We start from the raw sequence: 23,280 nt of genomic DNA on the forward strand, positions 1-23,280 counted from the left end.
AAGTTTTTCAAAGATATAAAGCAAGGATAGAAAAACAGAAACTTGAATATAAGTGCACAAAACACGAGGCATACAACCAACCTTTCAACTTAGCTGAGCTACAAATATCACTAAACTCTAGCAGTAATTCTGCTCCAGGCTACGACCGTGTCACGTATGAAATGTTGAAAAACCTGCCGCCTAAAACGCGAAAAACTTTACTCTCTCTATACAATGCTATCTGGCTTTCTGGCACCATCCCTGCTTTCTGGAAAGAGGCTACTGTTATCCCTATTTTGAAACAGGGCAAGGACTCTTCCTCAGTTTCAAGTTATAGGCCCATTGCACTAACCAGCTGCCTTTGTAAACGTTTTGAAAAAAATGATAAACCGCCGACTTTTACATTTCCTTGAAACACACAATCTGCTCGACCAGTACCAATGTGGGTTTCGAGAGGGTAGATCCACCACCGACCATTTGGTGCGTATTGAGGCACAGATCCGAGACGCTTTTGTCCACAAACAATACTTCCTCTCAGTGTTTCTCGATATCGAGAAGGCTTACGACACAACATGGCGTTTTGGGATATTAAGAGACTTGTCTCACCTGGGTGTGCGCGGTAGAATGCTTTCCATAATCGAGAGTTACTTGTCCAATCGGAAATTTCGCGTCCGTGTGGGCAGTACTCTCTCCCAAACATTTGTGCAAGAAACGGGAGTACCGCAAGGTGGTGTACTTAGTTGTACACTTTTTATTATTAAAATGAATTCCTTGCACCTGTCCATCCCCCGCAACATGTTCTATTCCATATATGTCGATGACGTCCAGCTTGGCTTTAAGTCATGCAACCTAGCAATGTGTGAGCGGCAGGTTCAGTTAGGTTTAAACAAGGTGTCCAAAGGGCAGAGGAAAACGGATTCCAGCTGAACCCAGAAAAAAGCACGTGTGTCTTGTTCTCCCGAAAGAGAGGCGTGCACCCAGAACCTGACATCGAACTGAACGGTCAACGTCTGTCTGTCAATGCGGAGCATAAATTCTTAGGCTTAATCTTGGACAACAAGCTGACATTCGTACCACACATCAAGTATTTAAAAACAAAATGTTTAAAAGCCATGAGTGTTATAAAAGTGTTGTCACGAACTACGTGGGGTACTGACAGGCAATGCCTCATGAACCTCTATAGAAGCCTCATTCGCACCCGCTTAGATTATGGGGCCGTTGTCTATCAGTCTGCTACTCAAAGTGCCTTGAAGATGCTGGACCCCGTGCACCATTTGGGCACCCGCCTTTCTACGGGTGCTTTTCGCACCAGCCCCGTAGAAAGCCTTTATGTTGAGTCAAATGAGTGGTCGCTTCATCTGCAGAGAACTTATATGTCCTTTGTTTATTTCCTTAAGGTGAAAGCAGATAAGAAGCACCCCTCATACTCTACTATTAACGATTTGTCGAGCTCATTTCTGTTTCAAAACAGGCCTTCGATGAGGCAGCCCTTCTCAGTTCGCCTGAAAAGTCTAGCTGAGGAAACTGGAGTCTCACTAGAACACACTTTAATGGCTCCTGTAGCATACCCGCCACCGTGGCAGTGGCAGACTATAGACTGCGATGTGTCTTTCCTAGAAGTTACAAAACATGCACCTATTGCCCATATTCGAACATACTTTCTTGAACTTCAACACAAATACACACGTCCTGAGTTTTTCACAGATGCCTCCAAGACTAACTCCTCTGTGTCCTACGCTGCTGTCGGCCCATCCTTTTCGGATGCTGGCCCTCTACATCCAGGCACAAGTATCTTTACAGCGGAAGCTTACGCGATACTTGTGGCAGCGAAACACATCAAACAATTACAAATACAAAAAGCAGTAATTTATACAGACTCCCTCAGTGTGGTAACGGCTCTGCATAGTCCTAAAAAACAAAAAAACCCTGTCCTTGTCTCGCTTTACTCCATTTTTTGCGCACTCTACACACTCAACCAACATGTTGTAGTGTTCTGGGTGCCAGGACACCGTGAGATCCAAGGCAACGTGAGGGCGGATCAGCTCGCTGCATCCATCCACAAAACCACTGCCCCTACACCCATATCAATCCCGGTCCTTGATCTGAAGCCGTCTCTCAAACGAAAGCTCAGGGACTACTGGCAGAGCAAGTGGGATAACCACACACAAAACAAACTACACGTTATCAAGCCACACCTTGGCCATTGGCCACCAGTATCAAAATCACGTTTAACAGAGGTAACACTAACAAGACTCAGGATAGGACACACATACACGACACACACACACCTTTTGTCCGGTGGTGATCCACCATTGTGTGATAAATGTGGTGAGGCATTGACAGTTCTTCATGTTTTAATACAATGTAAACAGGTAGACACTCTAAGAAGACAACACTTTCCATTACCCTACCGACAACATATACCTTTACACCCTGCAATGTTTGTCGGTAGGGAACCACTTTTCACCCATAAATCATTGTTAGCTTTTTTAAGAGATGTCAATTTTTACTATGTTTTATACCCAGGTATTGCGTAGCGTGACCTCTCAAGAGAGGTTGCTGCTGCTGTGATTACATTTAAAAGCACTTGCCTCGCAGCCCTTGGACACAAGGGCGCTGATGAGGCACGTGTGCCAGTGCCAAATATTTTTACATGTGTCTATTATCAAAACCTTTGTCACCCTTTTTAATATGCATATCACGCCACCGTCATCTCTTTAATACTTATGTTTTTACCCGCATTATCGCGAGGAATTTTAAGGCCCCTATACAGCCACGCAACCTATCATTGTCCACATCTCTATACTCATTGAAATGGCGCTCTTTGGCCATCAATTGGCCCTTGCGCCATAAAACGCCACACATCAAGTAAACAAAAACACGAGTGAAGATAAGCCGACAACAAAAATATACAATGTATCGGCCTCTGTTGCGTGGGTCGTTTCTGTCGTGATTGCATTTGTCCCTTAACCTTATTCCATTACAGACACGTAGCAAGGGGCACATGTTGAAGGCCTTGTAAATCACCCAATTTCTTTATTAACGTCCTCGGTAAAACGCACTTACATGCGAATTTCCTGGGGAGAGAGAAAGGCACTAGCATGTCTCCCGATGAAGACTTGCCAAACTCAACTTTTTGTCGTTCCACGTGAAAGCTGGCTTTGTTACCATTAAAGTGTTTATAAGAGGGAGACTACTTTCCTCCATATCGCGCTACGTTCATTGAGGAAATATGCTCTTCCGCGAAAACTGAGTGCGGCGATGGTTAAAAGATCATTTGCAATCGGTCGTTGATGGTCGTTCATAATCGGTCACTGATGGTCATTCACAATCGGCTACCGCCTGTGGCCATGGCTACAACAGGTGATACCAAGGGTCTGTTTGACTTCATGCCCAGAATTTCGCCCCATTTCTTGTGAGGACGCCCCTGTCCATGGAAGAAAGAAGCGCGACCTATAGTTTCAGCTCTCTTATTTTACTCCTCACCCGCCATGGCGGAGTAGTGGTTTTGGTGGTGGACCGCTGAATTGAGGGTTGCGGGATCGAATACCGGCCGTGGCTGTCTCATTCTCGATAGAGGCGAAAAACTTGAAGTCCGTGTGCTAAGATTTATGTGCACGTTAAACAATCCCAAGTGGTCGAAATTCCCGGAGCCCTTCACTACGGCGTCCCTCGTAATCTTATCCTGAGTTTGAAGCGTTGACTTCTTCACAAAGTTTTTGCAGGGGAAACATCTCGCCCACCTCTGCGCGACCTCTTCGGGCGCGAATCATAAAGAAAATGGCTATAAATAAAGACAAGCACGACAAATAAGCAACTAGTCTCCAAAGTTGAGCACAGATTGTGAGGGACAAAATTGTATCGTCGCGACTCCTGGCTACAATCCCCCCGCCCTTCGGACAAGTAGACGAACCTGCAACCATGGGCTGTCGCGCAACATAATTCTAAAACACTCGATATTACCCCCCCACCCCCCCCCCCCAAAAAAAAGCAGTATGTTGTGCACCCACACAGCACAATGTGGGAAGGCGAGCAGCTCGGGCCGGAGCGATAACAAAGAAAACGGTAGGCATGGAAAGAAAATACTGAAAAAAAAATTGGCCCCGTATCTGCGTGTTACACCGCAAATGCCGTCGAAAGATGGTAGTCTTGCGTCTGGAAAGAGTGAACAAAACGTTTATTCGATGGTCGGCGCAAGCAGAACGGTGAATGGTATTCTAGAAGCGCTGCATTAGAGTGTCTAGAGTATGCAGCGGAGGCGAACGAGCGCATCAGGTCACGTCACACGTGAGACATGAGCGCCATCTGGCAGTTATCCTGGAAAACGGGGCACGCGCCGTGCGCGCCCGTCTCCGCGTTGCGTGGTCAGCGCAGCGTTATAAAGGCTACGATCCTTAATCTTACTTATGTATGCCTTTTCTAGTAAAAAATACACATACATAATATTGGCGAGTTGTTATGGTGCCTAAGATATGCGCAATAATTGTTTTTTAATTGACAATCGCACAAGTATGAACGCTGAACCCTGAGCAATATTGGTGGGCGCTGCAGAGGGGGTCGGCCGTTTAGAATGTCGTTTGGTCTCTTTTGTGTCTTTTAGGTTACCGTTACGGGCGGACAAACAGACAAATGTACAGACAGACAGACAGACAGACAGACAGACAGACAGACAGACAGACAGACAGACAGACAGACAGACAGACAGACAGACAGACAGACAGACCAATATTTTCGCGTCGAAGGTTCCCAAGAAAGACTATCGTCTTTAAAAGTTCATCTACTACTCAGCCAATCCCCTGCATTGGCTATGAGCCATCAGAAAAGGAAAAGAAAAAGCTTTCTTGGCCAATCCTCTTGAGTTTGAATGCGCTATAATGAAGGCATCAACTCATCATCATCATCATCGATGCAGCTCAGTACGGGTGCTTCGGTACATTTGCGGCCGTGGCAGTCAGCGAACAGGGCGAGCTCTTATAAGTGCCCTCGGTAGCCGCTGCAACGGCTGACGTGGCAGAGCAGGTGCAGGTTGCACTGCTGATGCAGAATTCTAGACGGTCGCATATTTACACTCACTCCCGAGCAGCCATCAGGGCCTTCGCCTCGGGAATGGTTGCTATAGAGAGGCGGCAATGCGTCTGCAAAGCAAGACAACCACTATTTCTGCCACCGCGCATTACATCACGTGGTTTCCTGCTCACACAGGCGACGACGTGCTACCGGGTCGTCACAACCCCAGTGATGTTGCTCACCGCCATGCGCGAGAACTCACGCGCTGCGACGGCGGAGAGGTTTCAATAGATTTGGAGGAGGTTGTGCACAGAGATCCATTATTAACTTTTCACGAGATCGTCTCTCACTATAGAGAGGAATGTTGGCGCGCCTGCTACTCGCCTCCACACCCAACACAATTCAGAGCTCAAGCGACCACCCTAAGGATGCTTCAGACGAGGTCGTATCCTTCAAGAGGATTGCTAAGCAGGGCCCCGCCGCGGTGGTCTAGTGGCTAAGGCACTCGGCTGCTGACCCGCAGGGCGCGGGTTCGAATCCCGGCTGCGGCGGCTGCATTTCCGATGGAGGCGGAAATGTTGTAGGCCCGTGTGCTCAGATTTGGGTGCACGTTAAAGAACCCCAGGTGGTCTAAATTTCCGGAGCCCTCCACTACGGCGTCTCTCATAATCATAGAGTGGTTTTGGGACGTTAAACCCCACATATCAATCAATCAATTGCTAAGCAGGATTAACAGCCATATCAACCCACAGTGCCCTGATTGCGGGCAGGCACTCTAGTGCACATGCTCTGGCAGTGTCCTGCGTTACGGGACACGTCACACACTAGCGAACAGGACTGGGAAGACGTCATCACAAGTCCTGCACTGAATACCAGGTCAACGGCTTTCCAGAGAACTCGTGAAAGAGCGGAGGGGCATGGCCCTCCGATTCCGACATTTGGGCAGTCAACCGAGGGCCCCAGTGCGTCCTCTCCTGCTAGTCCCTCAGGACCTAATTATATGTATGTATGTATGTATGTATGTATGTATGTATGTATGTATGTATGTATGTATGTATGTATGTATGTATGTATGTATGTATGTATGTATGTATGTATGTATGTATGTATGTTTTGTGCATTTTTTGCATTAACGATACATATTCATCTTATAGATGCTTTCATAAAAAATGAGACATTCGATTCAAAATGCGTGACCGGTCTTTTTGTGGTTGCATTAGTTTCTAGCAAATAAAAAAAATTGACGTAAGCCCTGAACGTGACCCGGTCTTCGAACATGAGTCTCCAGCAAAGTGATATCAGCAATAGGCCAGCGCAGTGAAGTTAAATGACACTAGTTGTGCACACTGCGTTTCAAGCCATAAGGCAGGCCTTCGTAACTAAGGTGTACAATTAATTCTACACACTGCGGCTGAAGCGGCTACCACTTCTAGTGATTTCATTCCATGGTTACTTGAAAAAGTGTTTCAAGGCCCCTTTAATGTAATTTGTTCGACAGGTGTCACGACGAAAACGAGCCCATTCGGCGATTTGTAGGCGCATTTGGGAGGCCTCAAACTACGTCGAAAAAGGCCGGGATAGTGCAGCCATCGCCGCTAAAAACACACAGGAACTTTCAAACAGCTCCAAAAATGTCCGTCTAGCGGAAAACAAATCATGCCTTTCGAGAGGCGTGGATCAAGCAAACAGCAAACGCTAGATAATGTTCTTCTATTTGTGCGGCATTGTGATACTCTTTATGGCCTCCGAAATGGCGAGCGCGCGGAGTGTGTCTTGAAGGCCATGCGAACCTTGCTTTATATGATCAAAAACCTGTATGTACCATTCGCGCGCACGCTGGTACAATCTAATGTGTGCGTATACGTGTGTGTGTGTTGTGTGTGTGCGTGTGTGTGTAACAAAATATATGAATAAGTATGCACTTAGTGGTTGAAGGGCGCACTAGGGGCCGGATTTCGCTATCGCGTTCAACTCTTAAAGGCGAAGCTTAAGGGTCCCCCACTTCTTCCACAACGCCTATCAAGTGTGTGAAGGTGAAGGGCCTATTTCGTATTCCGCCCAAAACAAACGTGCATCAGCAACGAGAGAAGGAAGAAGGGGACTGGAGGAGTGAGGTTAGCGTCAGTATGTCTGTATCATCATCATCATCATCATCATCATCATCATCATCATCATCATCATCATCCTGACTATGTCCACTGCAGGACAAAGGCCTCTCCCATGTCCCGCCAGTCAACTCGGTCCTGTGCTTGCTGCTGCCAATTTATACCTACAAACTTCTTAATCTCATCTGCTCACCTAACCTTCTGTCTCTATCTAACCCGCTTGCCTTCGCTAGGATTCCAGTTAGTTACCCTTAATGACCAGCGGTTATCCTGTCTAGGTGCTACATGCCCAGCCCATGTCCATTTCTTCTTCTTGATTTCAACTACAGTAGTTTTAACCACAATTTGTTCGCTAATTCACTCTGCTCTCTTCTTGTCTCCTAAGGTTACACCTACCATTTTTCTTTTCATTGCTCGCTGCGTCGTCCTCAATTCAAACTGAACCCTCTTTGTAAGCCTCCAGGTTTCTACTCCGTAGCTAAGTACCGGCAAGATAGCTGCTATGTACCTTCCTCTTGAGGTATAGTGGCAACCTACCTGTCATGGTTTGAGAGTGCTTGCCAAATGTGCTCCACCCCATTATTATTCTTCGAGTTACTTCAGTCTCGTGGTTCGGCTCCACGGTTATTTCCTGTCCTAAGTAGACATAGTGTTTCACAACTTCAAGTTCACTATTACCTATTTCGAAGCGCTGTTCCCTTCTGAGGTTGTTGTTCATTACTTTCGTTTTCTGCAGATTAATCTAAAGACCTACCTTTCTGTTCTCCTTACCTAGTTCAGTAATCACGTATTGCAATTCGTCCCCGGAGTTGCTCATCAAGGCAATGTCATCAGCGAACCGCAGGTTACCAAGATACTCTCCATTAACTCTTATCCCTAACTCTTCCATATCTAGGGCCCTGAAAACCTCCTGTAAGCACGCGTTAAATAGAATTGGGGAGATTGTATCCCTCTGCCTTACACCCTTCTTGATTGGTATTCTGTTGCTTTCTTTATGAAGCACTGTGGTAGCAGTTGATCCCCTGTAGATTTCTTCCAGGATGTTTATATATGCTTCGTCGACGGCCTGATTCCGCAGTGTCTGCATAAGTGCTTATATCTCTACTGTATCAAACGCCTTCTCGTAATCTGTGAAGGCTATGTATAGCGGCTGGGTGTATTCTGAGCACTTCTCTATCACCTGACTGATGGTATGAATGTGGTCGATTGTTGAGCAGCCTGTACGAAATCCTGCTTGATCCTTTGGTTGACTGAATTCTGATGTTGACTTAATTCTGTTAGCAATGTGTTAGGATGTCTGTACATGTTAGCCTAATCACCTACTGTCGCCGGGCACCCACTGGTTGCTTGAATAGGGAAAGTAGGGCTATCCTGGGTCTGGCACTATTGACTACTCCTTTCATCTCTCTCTCTCTCTCTCTCTACTTTCGTTTCTCTTTCCCTGCCACGTCACAACGACGCTGTGACGCGCTTCCTCGTAGGTCGCAGAAGTGCGTTCCTGAAACTTTCTCTCCTCATATCGCTACTATATATAGCTATCTACTTGCTAAACTCAACTGTCTGTCGTCATGCTTCCATTAGCTCTCTCTCTATCTCTTTTTTGTATTTCTCCCAAGCCACCTGATGAATGACCATCCGAAATGGAGTACGTGGCAGCAGTCACACGAATCTACGGCATGCCGGGAGTTGATTGCGTGACGCTGTCTGAATCAATGACTTCTGCAAAGCACAATGTAAATTCGACGGGAAGTCGTGTTCGATCATGGGCTGTGGCGCCGGCGTTGATCATCATAACGCCGGCGCCACAGCCCATGATCGAACACGACTTCCCATCGAATTTGAGCCCTTTTGATTGTTTGGTTTTATGGCCTTGCAAGTTGCAACGTGGTTTCCATAAACATTAGATTTTATTCAAGTACTGTTTACACGCACTGATGCATTTTTAAATTATATTTATCAGCGAATAATAAACAGACCGGATTCGACCTTGGATATGACATCGTACCGATGAAAGATCGGCGACTCTCTTTCAAGGATTTCACGGAAAACATTCCCAGCAGGCGTTAGAACCAATAGGTGTCCAGTAAAAGAGCGAGGGATTGTGGGATGCACCGTCTGCTACCGGCTTCCGGTTCGAGAAGAGTAGACGACGGCAAACCGCTTTGCCGCAAGCCTCAGATTATTCGGAATTCGCGCGTTCGCGGTCACCCGTTTATCTTCGTCCTGATAAACCATGGTCAGTTGTTCAGCCGTTGGCTGCTCCAACTCAAGCGTGCAAGGCAAACGCAGGTATCAATTGCTACGGAATTAAGACAAAAACGAGGTGGGCCGTGACTGTGAAGAGAGCCACAACGACAGGTAGCCTTTGAGTAGGGAACTTTGAAGCCAGAGTCTGCGAAAACCATTTTATCACAGGTGTGTGTGTATTCCACACTAAAAAAAAAAGCTCACGCATGAATTCGCTGCGAATATTATATTAAGAAATAAATTGTCGCGTAGGCGCGCCTAGCAAAGATATTATGGGAACGAGCGGGCGAAATCTACCTGCCATACGAGATTAGCACCGGCCATTGCACCTACATATATGACAAAAAAAAAAAAAACGTGAAAGCTTCGCTCAAGAGTAAGTTTACACGAAGCGCTGGACGAGTTCATTTGCGTTTATCTTGGTCAAACTGTGCGCCAGGACGGTACCCTAAGGAAGAGAAGTGCGTTAAACAAGCGCAGGATTTGGATTATTTGGTGCCGTCTATGTCTGACTGTATTGTTTATGTGCCACCATGCCGTGCAGCTTGCATCTGACTTCGACTAAGAAATGCATCTTATAGCGCACTAACGGCTAGAAAAAAAAAAAAAATATCTCAACGCGCTCAATAAGTTTGCGCTTCATGCCGATCGACTGACGATGTCAGCCGAAGCAGCGATCCTGAAATGTCCTCTTAGCACATTGCTACAGTCATCTCCATCCCCTGAAATCTTTAAAATGGTGACTTTTTATCTGCAGTACCGTATCATACCAGAAAAAAACTGTTTTGTGTATCGACTGATCTGCTAGCCAAACTGACAGCACTCTGATCAGCATAAAATCATTGCAGATCATTTTAGTGCGACAAAAAAGTTTCTGGATTATTCATAGCTTCCGTAGCTTGTCATCGTCACAGTCACGGTTGGAAAAAAAAATAAAGAAAGCACTGACATAGCACAGCGAGGTGCTTCTTTCAACGGAGCAGTGCAAAAATGCGCGCGCGCCGCTGTTGACTCGTGCGGTGCGTCGAACCGGAAGCCAGTGTATCCCACAGTTCCCTGCGATTGCCCATTTTGCCGGTCATCTATTCACAAGAGTGCGAGCTGGTGAAGGAATGATGTTTTTTTTTGTGCTGTGAATTTAGAAACTATGCCAAACACGCCAAACACCGCTTAAAACTTGCATAATGCGAGCCCAAAAACAAAAGTTTCTTTAATAAATAACAACCTAAACCAAAAATTGTAAATTTTAAAGGAATATATTTATACTTGAAATAGTTTTAATTGTAATTTTTGATGTTTTAATTTTTAGATTTTTTAAAATTTGATAACAATACTGCGTACAACTTACAGCGCCCTCTACAAAAAGGAAACTCAGGTTGGATGAGGCCTAGTATGAGAGTGTGAACTTTAACTTCCAGATGATCGAAACAACACCGCAAACATTAGCTTGGCAGTGTTGGTCAGTGTGAAAAAAAGTTGTGTTGCTTCTTAACCAAAGACCCGAGCGAACAATCCAACGTGTCGCGCACATGCTATTGGACAGCGGAAACTCTGTAAAGTGACTGTGTTCTTGTTGAAAAAAGTGCTATGCTGCGCAAAAAGTTTTCACTTGCCAGCGCCTGCAACTCTTGAAGCAGGAGACTTACGTCAATGTGAGTTTGGCTTATTAACTTTGCCTTTCACCGTGAAACTTTCATAACTAGGCTTTGTTTAATGAATTGATATTGCGTTCATTCTGGATGCGCTTCGTGCTTATTATAAAGTAGGCGTGTAATCAGCGGGGGCTGTGGTTATCTCTAAATGCATGTGCCGCTAAGCGACTGTCGCTAAGATAAAATAGTCGCAACAATTGGTTTCTCTTCGTCACATGATTAATGGAAGCTGTAAAAGTCTCTCTGAAGAGCCGCGCAGGCGTATCTATGTAGCGTTCGCGTCGTAAGAAAGACAGTTTCGTGTAATCCCTGACATTGCTTGTGTGTTTCGTCAGCAGCAGTCAAGTTTAACAAACTGAAGCTAGGTATTTTTTTTTCGACCTCGATTTGAGGATTGCACGGTAAGGGAGTTTAGCTTTTAGCGCGTGCAAACCTGGTGCGATCGTCACTGATCCGAAAAGAACCGAATCCACTGGGAAGCACTAACACACAAAAGTGGGAAACCGTGAAGGAAGTTCTCAAATATTAGAACTGGTTTTTTTGGAGCGGGCTCGAGGGGTCATCTAGCCGTGCACGCTGGCTTCGTTTTGTTACCCGTCGCACTTTTGATCTCCTTCTTTCTATTATTTTTCGTTGGGACGCTCGCAGTTACGTGCCGGCTGCTTGCGTGACGCGCTGTCGCGAACAAGATAGACAGCGAGGATGAAACCTGCCGGCAGTCGGTGAGCTACGGCAGCAGTTTATGAGCACCGCGCGTGGAACGGATAGTGACCCACATAGGCAAGCGGTGAAGGCACGTCACGAGCGCGAAGCATGCTGTTGGCAGAGCTAGACATCAGCTGGATTAGACATCAGCTGTTTACGCATCGCCCAAAGTGCGCTACGCGGCACTCTTGCCGTACTTCGATGTTGACGCAGGGAGAGTGGACAACCTCTTGGCCTCGTCGCGGCTATTCGAAATGAGCGATGGAAAATTAAAAAAAAAAGTCGCGTTGTCGGTGTTTACTGCGTGTGCTTTCGTTTTCACGTGTTATAAATCGCTAATGTTTGTGAATAGAGAGATATGTACGGCAAATGCCTCGAGGCGCCTTCAGTGTACGTCTGCAGCAAGTCCTGGCGGTTGTTAAAATGACTTGAATAGATATTTTTCTTTGCGAATCAAATCACCGACAAGCATCTCTCCTGCAGTGGACAGAGAATGAGTGGATAATGATAGACAGAAGTTGTGTTCAATAACCGAGCGGATAATGATAGACAGAGGTCGTGTTCAATAACCAAGCAATTTGTCTGTGTTCACTGTAACTATACATAATGTTCTAATTGACAAGCTTTGAAAATTTGTTACATTAAACTTTTAATAAGGTATTTCACCATGAGAAATACGGTATTCTTAGCTACATTAAGTAAAAAAAAAATTCATCATTGTTGGGGAAGTATATAGAAGTAAAGTAATCATGCCATGAGTATTTGCATCCATCATTTACATTTTATGTGCATTCATTATCATTTTACTTGTAACATGTATATCATGTGCTGCAATTTCCACATTAATAAGGCAGCTATGAGGGAATGACAGTCCTCATAGATTGAAATCCAACATAATTTGTTTACTATAAAGACCACTAAGAATGGCTAGAGATAACTATATCATGTCGCTACAAATCTGCCGTAATGGATAATGTTGGCTCAGATTTGGGTGTTTCACTTAAAATTACTGTCATGGCACGAATTCTAAGAGCTAAAAATGGAAGCACCTGCATTACTCGGACTTAAGCTTTGGTGTTTCCATCCGTGAGAGTTTCGCGAGTTTATCACGCATGACATGGCCCATATTACATGAGTACTAGCTTGCTGGAGCCAGAAAAGCAAGAGAGAAAAGAATCTAGGAATTCAAAACTGTTTATCATGTGGTTTCGTGCTTTGTGGTGACCTCAGTAGATGGGTGTGTGATTCAGAATCACGTGTGGATCAGCATTGTTAAATATTAAATAAATAATGCTAGGGGATCAAAAGGGGACCTTTCATGGTGTCTTCAGGTTTAGCTCTAATGATTGTTTTACTTACTTAAAGAAAGTAGATCAGTCAGTGCACCAGTCCTTTAATGTGCACATTGAAACTAGGAGTGTGTCTGTGATGCCAACTATGCTGTCGCACATTACACGTAATTGAAATCTACTGTAGGATTGCTTCTCACATAAAGTGCACTTATCTGGTGAATGCAGGACCATGGAAGAACGCCAAGACAGCCTTGACGGATGGGTGGCTATTCGGGAGAACCTATTCGAACCTGCTGATGTTCCCAGCCATGGCTCATCACGATTTATTGTCGCTTTCAACCATGTAGAGTGTCAGTTTGCAATCAGCTACTCCGAGGGTGAGCGTCATGCGTGTGATAGGGACACATGTGCCGCACGTGCTGCTCTGCTTTTTTCGGATGCCCTGCACGACATTCACAAGCAGCTTGTGCTTATGTGCCCCACACTTGAGAACTCTTTCCCACTCAGTGACTCGCAGACAAAAGATTCTTGGAACTTCTTGAGGTTTTTCTCAAAGAAAAATGGCGTTCGCGAAAGGCTGGACTCCTCCGTGGAAGCCAAAGTGTGCAGGGAGCTGGAGCACTATTTTAAGCAAGCACTGGACGCGACAGGGAAAAGGTTGCTCTTTTCTCTCTTGTTTGGTGAAGAAGACTACTTGACTGACTATGAAGAAGACATTCAGGTAAGGGAATGCTTGTGAAGGGCAGAAGCGGTGCTCCTGTATTCTAAAAGTTTGTTATCTTGACCTTCCACCTTGACTCAAGGTGGATGTCAGCATAGGCGTTGGCACAGTGGGGGAGCAAAAGGGGGAGGGGCCACCCCTCCCAGCCACCTATGGGGTGGTGGGAGGTTTGCCCCATGCATTGACATCATAGGGAGGGTGGGTGGTGCGACAAACCTCTAGCCCCTCTGAAGGAGAACCTTGCGCACATTTATGGATGTCAGGACCACTTTATGTTTTTTGACTACTTCTCATCAGCGATACACTGCGGCAATTCTTGCACATGATCTTTGAGGCCAGAGAGATATGGCCGTTACGCCAGTGCACTGTACTAGAGGTGCACTTCTTCAGCAGCCAGTTCTTATGGGATTCTCTGAGGTATGTCACTAAAGTTCAAAGCCTTACCGAGTTTGTGATGCCACACTTGGGGTCCGTTAAGTGGACTAAAATCAATAAAGAGCTCAGAGACTGTACTCGTCTGAAAATAAGGGGTTATTGTTAAAAAGTTCTTTTATTTGCTCAAAGTAATGGAAATATGGAGTTGCTTTTCATGAAATATGTTAGTAGAGAACTACACTGATAGAAGCTTTTAAATGATATACTCGAAGATGTTGCCTAGTTAGTCACCTGGCTTGCTATTCTAGGTGACAAGTGGCAACTTGTAGGCACATAGCAGAAGCATAAGTTACAGCTGGATGAGGGGCATGGTGGTGAGGCCCTTTCTTGAGTCACATACAAAAGTAGCTTTAATTAGCAGCTGAATTTTATTTTAGACATGTGGTATAATGATGGAATTAATGTTGCACAAATAAGCTTCCAAATATTCATCACAGAAAGAAATTTATTTTGTGGGCATCACCCCCACTTTGCACAGTTAGTCTGGATAGAACATGGAGCTCGCCACTTTTAGGCAGCTAACGCTGTATGCCGTCACTGTTAGCTCCTGGAGAGATTTCATCCATCAAGGATGAAATGTAAAGCTCTCGTTCATGCTCATGTGCCAACTAAAACATAAGTGGTGTTCAGACGTGGTGGTCATACTGCCTTGTCAGTAGACAAGGCACAAGAGGGGGGGCAAGGGAGGAGTATTTTGATCTGCTGACGTATTCACAAAGCATCTACACTAGCCAGAGCAAAGGTGTGCATTTGTTGCTGATGTGCACGCAGGAGCTGAAACTGCGTGGCCTGAAGCGTACTCTGGAGCGTGCCTATGATGAACTCAATGAGATACTTTCCCTCCGTTCACTCTCTGAGACTATGTTGAACCTGTCAACGGTGTATGCACTTGAGGACCAAGTGGTGGTCAACATATCCATTGCTTTGGCTGAGCTCTACAATTTCCAGGCAAGTGTAATATCGCAGCTTGTACATGCCCTTGCACTGTTTGTGTGTTACTGTTACTGTACTGCTTGCTCGCCTGTTTCTTTTTTTGATGATTGGGCACATATCGCTCTTTATTTTTCTATTTTTCTTTAGAAAGCAAACATAACAATGCATTTAATTTGGACAAATGTATAATGGGGCCTTCCTACAACACTGTGATAATTGTCCTTGCATTTATGGTTAAACCTAATTCTTCATGGATATGTCTTCATAGATGTGCACAGTTTATGTGCAAAAACTGCTTTTATGTGAACACTGCCTCCTTTATCTTTCATAATTGGCTCTCACAGTTAAGCTCTTTGTGTTTCATTGATGATGTTGCTTTAGGAATCACCTTGATTTGGGGACATTCATCTTAATTACCAGAGGCTTTTGAATATCTATCAGTCCTTGTTGTTCACACACACAACTTCATACATACATTACTAGTGATTAGCTTTATTTTGATAGATAGCGTGCCTGAACTGGTATTTTATAACAGTGCCTTTTCTGATGCTAATACTTTTTCTTGTTTTTGCACTATGGCTGAAGTCAGAGCAATGGTCTACTGACGTTACCTATTGGATTCGCCTGTTGTGTGACAGGTGATAAGGCTAGAATAGAATTGTGGATAATGCATCACTGGGAATATTGGTACGAGATCTGTCTAAACAGTGACATTGCTGTTTATTGTCTGGATCATTATTTCTTAAATATATTGTCATGCTGTAACTTTAAAGAACTTTGCAACCTGGATCTTAAGTCTCGAAACAAACTCCTTATTGGGCTCAGCAAAACAAACCACACTTGCAGTATAGCAATGCCAATGAGTGCATTCAATTGTTAAATTATGATCTATAGGCACAACATGTGTACTTTTTGCGTGCAGGGCTCACCTGGAAAGCAGCAGGACTGAATTTTTTAGTAAAAATTTATTGACAATTGAGGCACATAGCCTTACTAGTTTTGACTTACAGCATTATTAGTAACTCTGTCAATCACTGAAGGCTTCCTGGAACGCAGAGGCTAGAAGGCTCTTTAGCTCCCTTGTTACAAGCTCTTGAAAGGCATGGACCGAGCTGTGTTACCATTCTTTGAGTACCGTCTTCAGTTGGGGAAGAAGACGTTTGAAGTAGTGACAGCTGGGCTGTAGGGTGGCTGAGGAGGCTCTGGGGTGCTGTGTCTGGTCAGGAGCTCCACGACAGCCGATGTGATGTGGCATAGTGCGTTGTTGTGACTTTTTGCCGTTAAATGGTGTACTAACCGTTGCTCATTTTCAGCTTGCTCTCTTCCATCATGAAACAGTATGTCCACTCAGAAACACTTGATCGACCCTTGGCATCACTACCATAAGCACTCTTGATCATGTCATGGTTTTCACTCCCAGTTCTTTGATAACGAAGTTCACCATGCAATGCTGCTGTAATAAAAGATAGATTGTTGAGTTGACAAGGCACCATAAAAGGGGTTCATCTTAAGCTCAGTGTTGTACATGCTCCTTTAAAACCGGAATGAAAGGCCTTTCCTCGTTCCTTCGCAATTTTGGAACGAGCTCCCATTACAAGTTTCCCAAATGCAAAAGAACTCGTTGCACTTACATTTTGAAAATTGGAACGGATCTTTTCATTATTGTTACATTTGACTTTTTAGTAAAAATATACTGTAGGATAATCCTTAAGTGGAATAAAGTGAGCAATTCAAAGCTCGCATCGAGCTACATATATGAATTTGACATCGCCGAGAGCAGGTTACAGCTCCGAGACTAATTTAATTTGAGGCCACAGGCCCTACTACAGGCTTGTCTAACTGCAGCCTTCATTCACGTCAATTTCAAGTCCTGCACATTTCTTGATGCGTCACTTTCCAAGTCGGTCTTCAAAGGTGCAGTCTGGATACTGTCCTTCAGAAATTCAAATACATATTGCCGCGCATGCACCAATATAGTTAAGTGTTTTGCTGAGCAAACCGTGTTGTTTCAGTATTGAGTGCTGTTTCAGTATTGTTGGTGTGAGTAGAAAATAATGTCTAAGGTACATATTTGCTACTTAGTGAAGACCCCTTTTTGCAGTCGGCCAACGTAGTTAGTTCTCTGTATTTCTCTCTTCTTCTTTCTATCTTCTCATTCTTACAATTGTTTCTATTTATTTTTTCTTTCTTTATACATCTTTTTTATCTCTCTCACTGTAGTCGCTCTCCAGCATTCTTTTTTTCTCTATTTATTCCTTTTCACCCTGTTTACCCCTTTCCATTCCTTTCTTTCTCTTTGTCTCTGTTTATTTTTATAATCGTTCTCCTCAACTCATTTTTCTTTTTCTCACCCTGACTGCCCTTCCACCACTATACTTTACTGTACAAAGCTATGCTATGCTCTGCAAGCGTTTGTGCATGTTGCAGAGAAACACATATCCAGTAACTTTCTCAACATTCCACCTCATTAAGATAGTCAGTCAGCTAAGAGATATATACGAGAAAATGGGAAGTCAGCCAACATGGTATTCGCGTCAATGAGCTACTTACAGTGTATGCCATTGGTGCCGTTCTAGTGTAAAATTGGAAAAGGCCGTTACTTGATATATTTTCTGTGCAGGTTATAGCTAATTCTTCAGTGTGATGTGTTCGTCGTTGGATTGCGATATGAGCAGAATGAACATATCACTTGGTACTGAATTATGTTAAAGTGTCATACCTGTAAAAAATAAACATCGTGCCAAAAAAACAAACAAAGAAACTGGATAGCTGTGACGTTTGCCTTCAGATTATGGATAGGCGGCTTCAAATCTCGCCTTGCCGAGAATTTTTTTCTTGCTCTATATCTCTTTCTTTCACTCTCTCTTTACTCATTCTCTCGCCAATAAGTGTTACTGTGTTTTATGCCAGAAAAATTGGTGCACATGTTCTGAAAGTGAAAGTGAAGAGGGTGTGTGCTAGTTCACGATGGTGATAATTTTTTTTCACAACAGACTGCATAGCAACTCTGCTGTAAAAATTCGACTGCCCCTTCCGCACGCGATCGGTCTCAGCGCGCTTCCCTGCTCCTTTGGCGGGCGCCTTGAAGTGAAAAGCAGTCATGTGACAGACGAGCGGTACATTTTCGTGCCTGATGTGGTAGGCCATTCACCCTGTTCTGAATGATTTGCTGCTTGGTGCGTGCCCCTGTGGAATGCCGTGGAACGTTTGCAGAAGGAAGGCCATTTCCTCTTAAATGTAACGCATTATTGTTGCAGTTTAACCAATCATAAATGGAAGGTGGCATTCTCGTTCCTCCAAAAAGCAACTATTTCCTGGAATGTTGTTCTTTAGAACATCATTTCGTACAGCACTGCCTAAGCTCAATGTACACTATTTGAATGCTAGATGACTGTCAATTGGTGCAGTAGTAACTAAGAGTCCCCCCCCCCCAACCAGCGCAGCTACATCCCCTCATCACCACATTTTTACGGAGAAAAAAATCGGTCCTAGTACTTTCTGGACAGACCATGCGTGTGTCGTTGAACATACAAGTGTAATTGCTGGTGCTCACATGAGCTTTAGGATGTACACCACCATGGAAGCTGGTGTTCTGCATGCCATCTGAATGGAATTAACTATAACATTAAAAAATATTCCTATACATGAAAGTGTGGCTTACGGCAAAGGGTTTCACTCATGAAACACAGTCGTTGAAAAAACAAACTAGCATGAAAAAACGAACATGCTGGTGGCCTCTTAATCTGTCTGTGCTCTTTTCAAGCTTGGTAACCCCTTAAACTTTGTCATCCAATCTTAAAAGTCTCAATCAACCAGTGTGTCAAAGTAAGCATTTGGTGTTTTCCTTTGGTGTGCCATGCTGCATCTCATAACGAGTTAACCTTGCAGTTGGGGCCCTTTCTGGAACTTCGCGAGGTAGCAGCTGAACGTAGCCGTGCGTTGCGCCTCCGGGCTGACGACGGGCGGCTTGGCCCGCGTGTGCGAGCAGAAGCAACAAAGGAGCTCGAAGAGTGGGAAACTCGAGCGCAGTCAGCCAACGAGGCCACGCAACACCTTTACCAGGAGTATTATCGGCGCACCGTTGATCTTGTTTCAGGTCAGGGTATTTTTAGGACATTTCACTAAAGTGACTGAATTCCTTATTTCAGGTGTAGGTGATATAGCTGATTTTATGCTGCTCAGTAAACACTCCTTCGGGCTAATTTGTGGATTTTATGCTATTAGTTTGTGTGTGCATTCAACATGTGTCAGTAATGCCAAATGCTGTATAAGAAATGCAAAGCAGCCATCCGCACATGATGGCAGTTACTCTCATATAATTGTGCAGGGGTATTTGTAAACCCTCAAGTAATTTTTTTTCGCGATATATTTGTTACACCATATAAAATTTTTATCTCTGTGGGTAAAAATTTGTACTCAAAAGAAAGAAACACAAAAAAGATGCACGAAGTTTGTACTAAGTTCCACAAGGCTTGGCAGAGCTGAAATACAGTAATGCATAGATTTGTTATCCTGACTCATTTATTGTAATTAGCCAGTTGCGATGTTGCTTTTTTTTAGTAAAAAAAAAAAAATTCCAATGTGTCATTCTTTTTGTCACTTGAAAAGTGGCTTTTCGTGTAACAGGAAACGAACCTTGAGATCTTGAGATAACCGATATGGCTATCACGTGCAACAATATGCATAATACAGATTGTTGAAACACAAAGGTCTAACCTTATCTGGAGATAATTCTCCAACACCCTCTGTGCACATGATGTAAGCAGTTTGTTGCATGCCACTAATGTGCATAAGGCTGTGTGAATATCGGAACAAAATCAGGTATGGCTTCAGCAAAGGATGTGCATGAAGGCTTGCTCATTGTATGAGCATTAAACTTTATCAACCTTTTGGAGCGCTAGCTGACCTTGTTTTTGACATACCTGTCATTTTTAGTTAGTCTGGCTAGTCCACTTCATTTCTCGTCTCTTCGCAGAATGCTTTCTATAGCTTACGTGGCCTGCTGGCTTATGGGTAAAAATAATACAATTTTATCAGGCAGGTGTACTGTTTGTTGTTGGGAGGACGTGACAATGTCAATGGTAAATTTGGTCAAAATATTTGCCTTTTTTTTCAATAAATATTTTTCTCCAATTCTGATATCATGTTTACATTGGGGTTAATTATTAGACCAGTATAAGTAAAACAAGTTGGGAAACAATCATTTTACTGGTAGACTGTCATCAGAAGGTATGTGAGAAATCGGGCTTTAGAAAATGCGAATCTCTAGCTTCCCTTGGCACAGTGTCACCATATTGGCATCATCATAAAGAGGACAAGTCGGAGCTTAAGATAGCTACAGAGCTGCATTGCACCAATGAAAAATAAAGCCAGCTTCCTTCAGAGTTCTTTTTTCTTATCTTTAAGCTCCAATTTTTTTAGCTTCCTTTTCTCAGCTTTAATTTTTTGAGCAGTTGCTGTCAGTCATCCCTGTGCCATTTCGCAACAAATGAAGATATAGCAATTCCATTTTCTGCACTTAGATTCTGAGACATTTGTTAGTGCTGTGAAGCTGGCCATATTTGTGTGCACATCATACAGATTTTTATTTTAATTGGCTTTTTATAAAAGGTGATAGTGAGACAATATGCCCAGGACATTTAAAAAATCTTTTTGTGTGCTCACTTAATTATTGAAAAAGTAAGCCAAATACAGTAGACTGTTAGTAAATGGAACCTGAAGGGACCGGGAAAATATGTACCATTTAACAGGAGTTCCGCTTACTGAGAGGTGAATATAAGTGCAGAATACAAGCCCGAAACCAAGCATTGCAGAGGCAGCAGTTCCGTTTAACAGATTTCTGTTTACTGAGAGTCTACTGTAAACCAACTAAAGACATTTTGCATTACAGCACAGAATGGGCCCTTGTGAATATTTTTATGCAGAAATTTTGATAAGCTCATCTCTAATTAATTAATTTTGGGATGACGATGAGAGTATAACAGGTGTTGTAACTAAAGAACTACACTGGTTTCAGTTATGATATCAGCTTAGCAAATGACATCTGCATGCCAAATTTTGTCAGATCATCTGCATAGATAACAAGAGCAGTTTTTATTGCCACATCCCCACTTAATGCTTTGATTGAGTAGCAATTGAGACCATGCCACAACAAGCTTGAAAAAGTAGCTGAAGTTGGTTTGTTATATCTATTTGTACACTTTAGTTGTTGCTTGCCCTTTCAGCCAGTATTGCCCTTGTGGTGACAAGTATCCCGAAGAAGTACGGCCACTAGCGTGGGTCCGGTCTAGCGAGCCGCAGGGCACGCGTTAACCGTCGCCGTGGCGAGAACACAATACTGCTTAAAGTCGCAACACCTTATTGTCTGTGGCAACACCAAACGCAGTACAGCCGTTGCAAAGGTGCGGCGGGAAAGCAAATAGGCTTATCCACGCCACAGGCATAAAAGTACTACACAGGGTGCCATGAGCACGCCTCCGTGGTAAAGATGATCCACGGAGACACCGCGACCAAGGCCCGGTTGCTTGAGCGAGGGCAAAGGCGCTCGCATTGTCTTCGGAGAGATACGGGTCGGCGTAGCCTGGCCACGCACTAGGAACCCGCACCACTCTTCGGCCTAGCGTTCGAAAGGGGGGGCGACATAGGGTAAGCGTTCGCCGCGGGTGCAAGGCGCTGTTGGCGAAGTCCTAACGAGCCCCACAGGGAGCTGACAGACGGAAAAGAAACGCGTGCTTACCCCCATGTCGTCCCCAGAGAGATCTCTGCCCGCTCCCGACTCAGCGCGCGAAAACCTCTCGGGAGACTCCACGCGCGACGCCACAGTCAACATTCGCTACTGGGTGAGGGGGTTCAACGTCACTCTGCTCTTCCAGCGAGGCAGACAGCGGAGGAGGGGAGACATGTCGGGACATGAGAATGGCAGAAAAGACGGCAAAGCCCGCGCAAAGGCAGCGGGCTAACCTCAATTCCCACACCCTCCAACAGGAGGAGTCAAAAGTTCTTTATGAATTAAGCGGCGCCACTTAATAAATGTGCTCACATTTATAAGGCTGACAGCTTCCAACACTGCTGAACAGCGGAAGTAGTAGCAGTGGCACGCTACATGATTTCAACCTATCTGGCACTAACTGTTCATTAAACCTTAATTGTGTACTGTCTGTAATATTAATCTATAAGCACATTTGCTCCTGATTGTGCTTGTACTAGAATTTCAAGAAAAATGACATTTGTTGAATAAATTAATATTAGTTCATTATAACATTGGCCAATATAATGAGCATTAACAGTGTGCTTAACATATTTTCTTGCATACAAGCCTGGTCAGAAAATGGAAAAATGTGCTTTAAAAGTGTGGTTGTAGGCTGTGCGTAGGGGTTATATGCAGTTTTTTTTTGTAGAGTTTTGGGAGCCTAATATGTGCAGTGATAGGTTATATGCGAGAAAATCTGTTATATTTGCTTGTTATGCTTTTCATATGTTAAAAACTAAGTGATACTTAGATATAAGTTATTCATTTTCATGCCACTCAATCCTGCCATCGGAAATGCCGAAAACAAAGGAAAATGTGGAAGAACTTTTTTCTGCACAATTGCCTTAAGGCTGTTGCACTGACCGAGTTCCAGTTGTCTGAGCTGTGTCTGAAATGCCATTGTGGAAATCCTGTGCAGGGCAGAGAAACAGGATGCTTGAAGACCAGACAAAGTTCGGTCGGTCGACGTTTGAACTGTACGGTATGCAGCGCCTTCAGAAGCTGGAAGTGTTTGTCTGCCAGGAGCGGCTCAAACTGCTCGGTGCCATCAAGATCACCCGAGAGCTGCAGCATGGCAGAATCACCAAAATGGTGAGCTGCAAAGAAAGGAGTTTTTTATTACATGTGCACTTCAGAGTTTCACATGCTTCTCAACATGCACGTGGAAGCACACTTGATCCATCACAGTGTCCATGATAGCATAGAACAGTGCTTTCAAAGCAGATAATACCTGTCATATATATCAAAAGCTTCAGTTTACATGCGTGAAAAAATAAAGGTGAGGAGAAAAGGTGGAGAAAAACAAACTGTTGTGCTAGGAGCCTCCTGAAAAATCTGCCAGCATTTATCTTTTTGCTACATCAAAGTTTTAGTGATGAATTTATAGTAGCTTTCTCTCTACAAACCTTCAGGGCTACAGAAATGACAACATTCGTAGAGCATGTTTGGAAACATC

General features: G+C 44.1%; 1 protein-coding gene across 1 annotated transcript in view; it reads left to right on the plus strand.

Moving 5' to 3' along the window:
- The first annotated feature begins 10,728 nt into the window (after positions 1 to 10,728).
- The window catches only part of LOC119159396 (WASP homolog-associated protein with actin, membranes and microtubules), a 30,874-nt gene continuing 18,322 nt past the window's right edge, over positions 10,729 to 23,280 (plus strand). Inside the window, exons 1-5 of the mRNA XM_037412137.2 lie at positions 10,729 to 10,990; positions 13,213 to 13,708; positions 14,915 to 15,091; positions 18,965 to 19,172; positions 22,744 to 22,916. Of these exons, the coding sequence (XP_037268034.2) occupies positions 10,989 to 10,990; positions 13,213 to 13,708; positions 14,915 to 15,091; positions 18,965 to 19,172; positions 22,744 to 22,916 (1,056 nt within the window). The 5' untranslated portion in view covers positions 10,729 to 10,988. The remainder of the gene's footprint in view (positions 10,991 to 13,212; positions 13,709 to 14,914; positions 15,092 to 18,964; positions 19,173 to 22,743; positions 22,917 to 23,280) is intronic.

Source organism: Rhipicephalus microplus, chromosome 1 (genome assembly GCF_043290135.1).
Source record: "Rhipicephalus microplus isolate Deutch F79 chromosome 1, USDA_Rmic, whole genome shotgun sequence".
Lineage (NCBI taxonomy): Eukaryota > Metazoa > Arthropoda > Arachnida > Ixodida > Ixodidae > Rhipicephalus > Rhipicephalus microplus.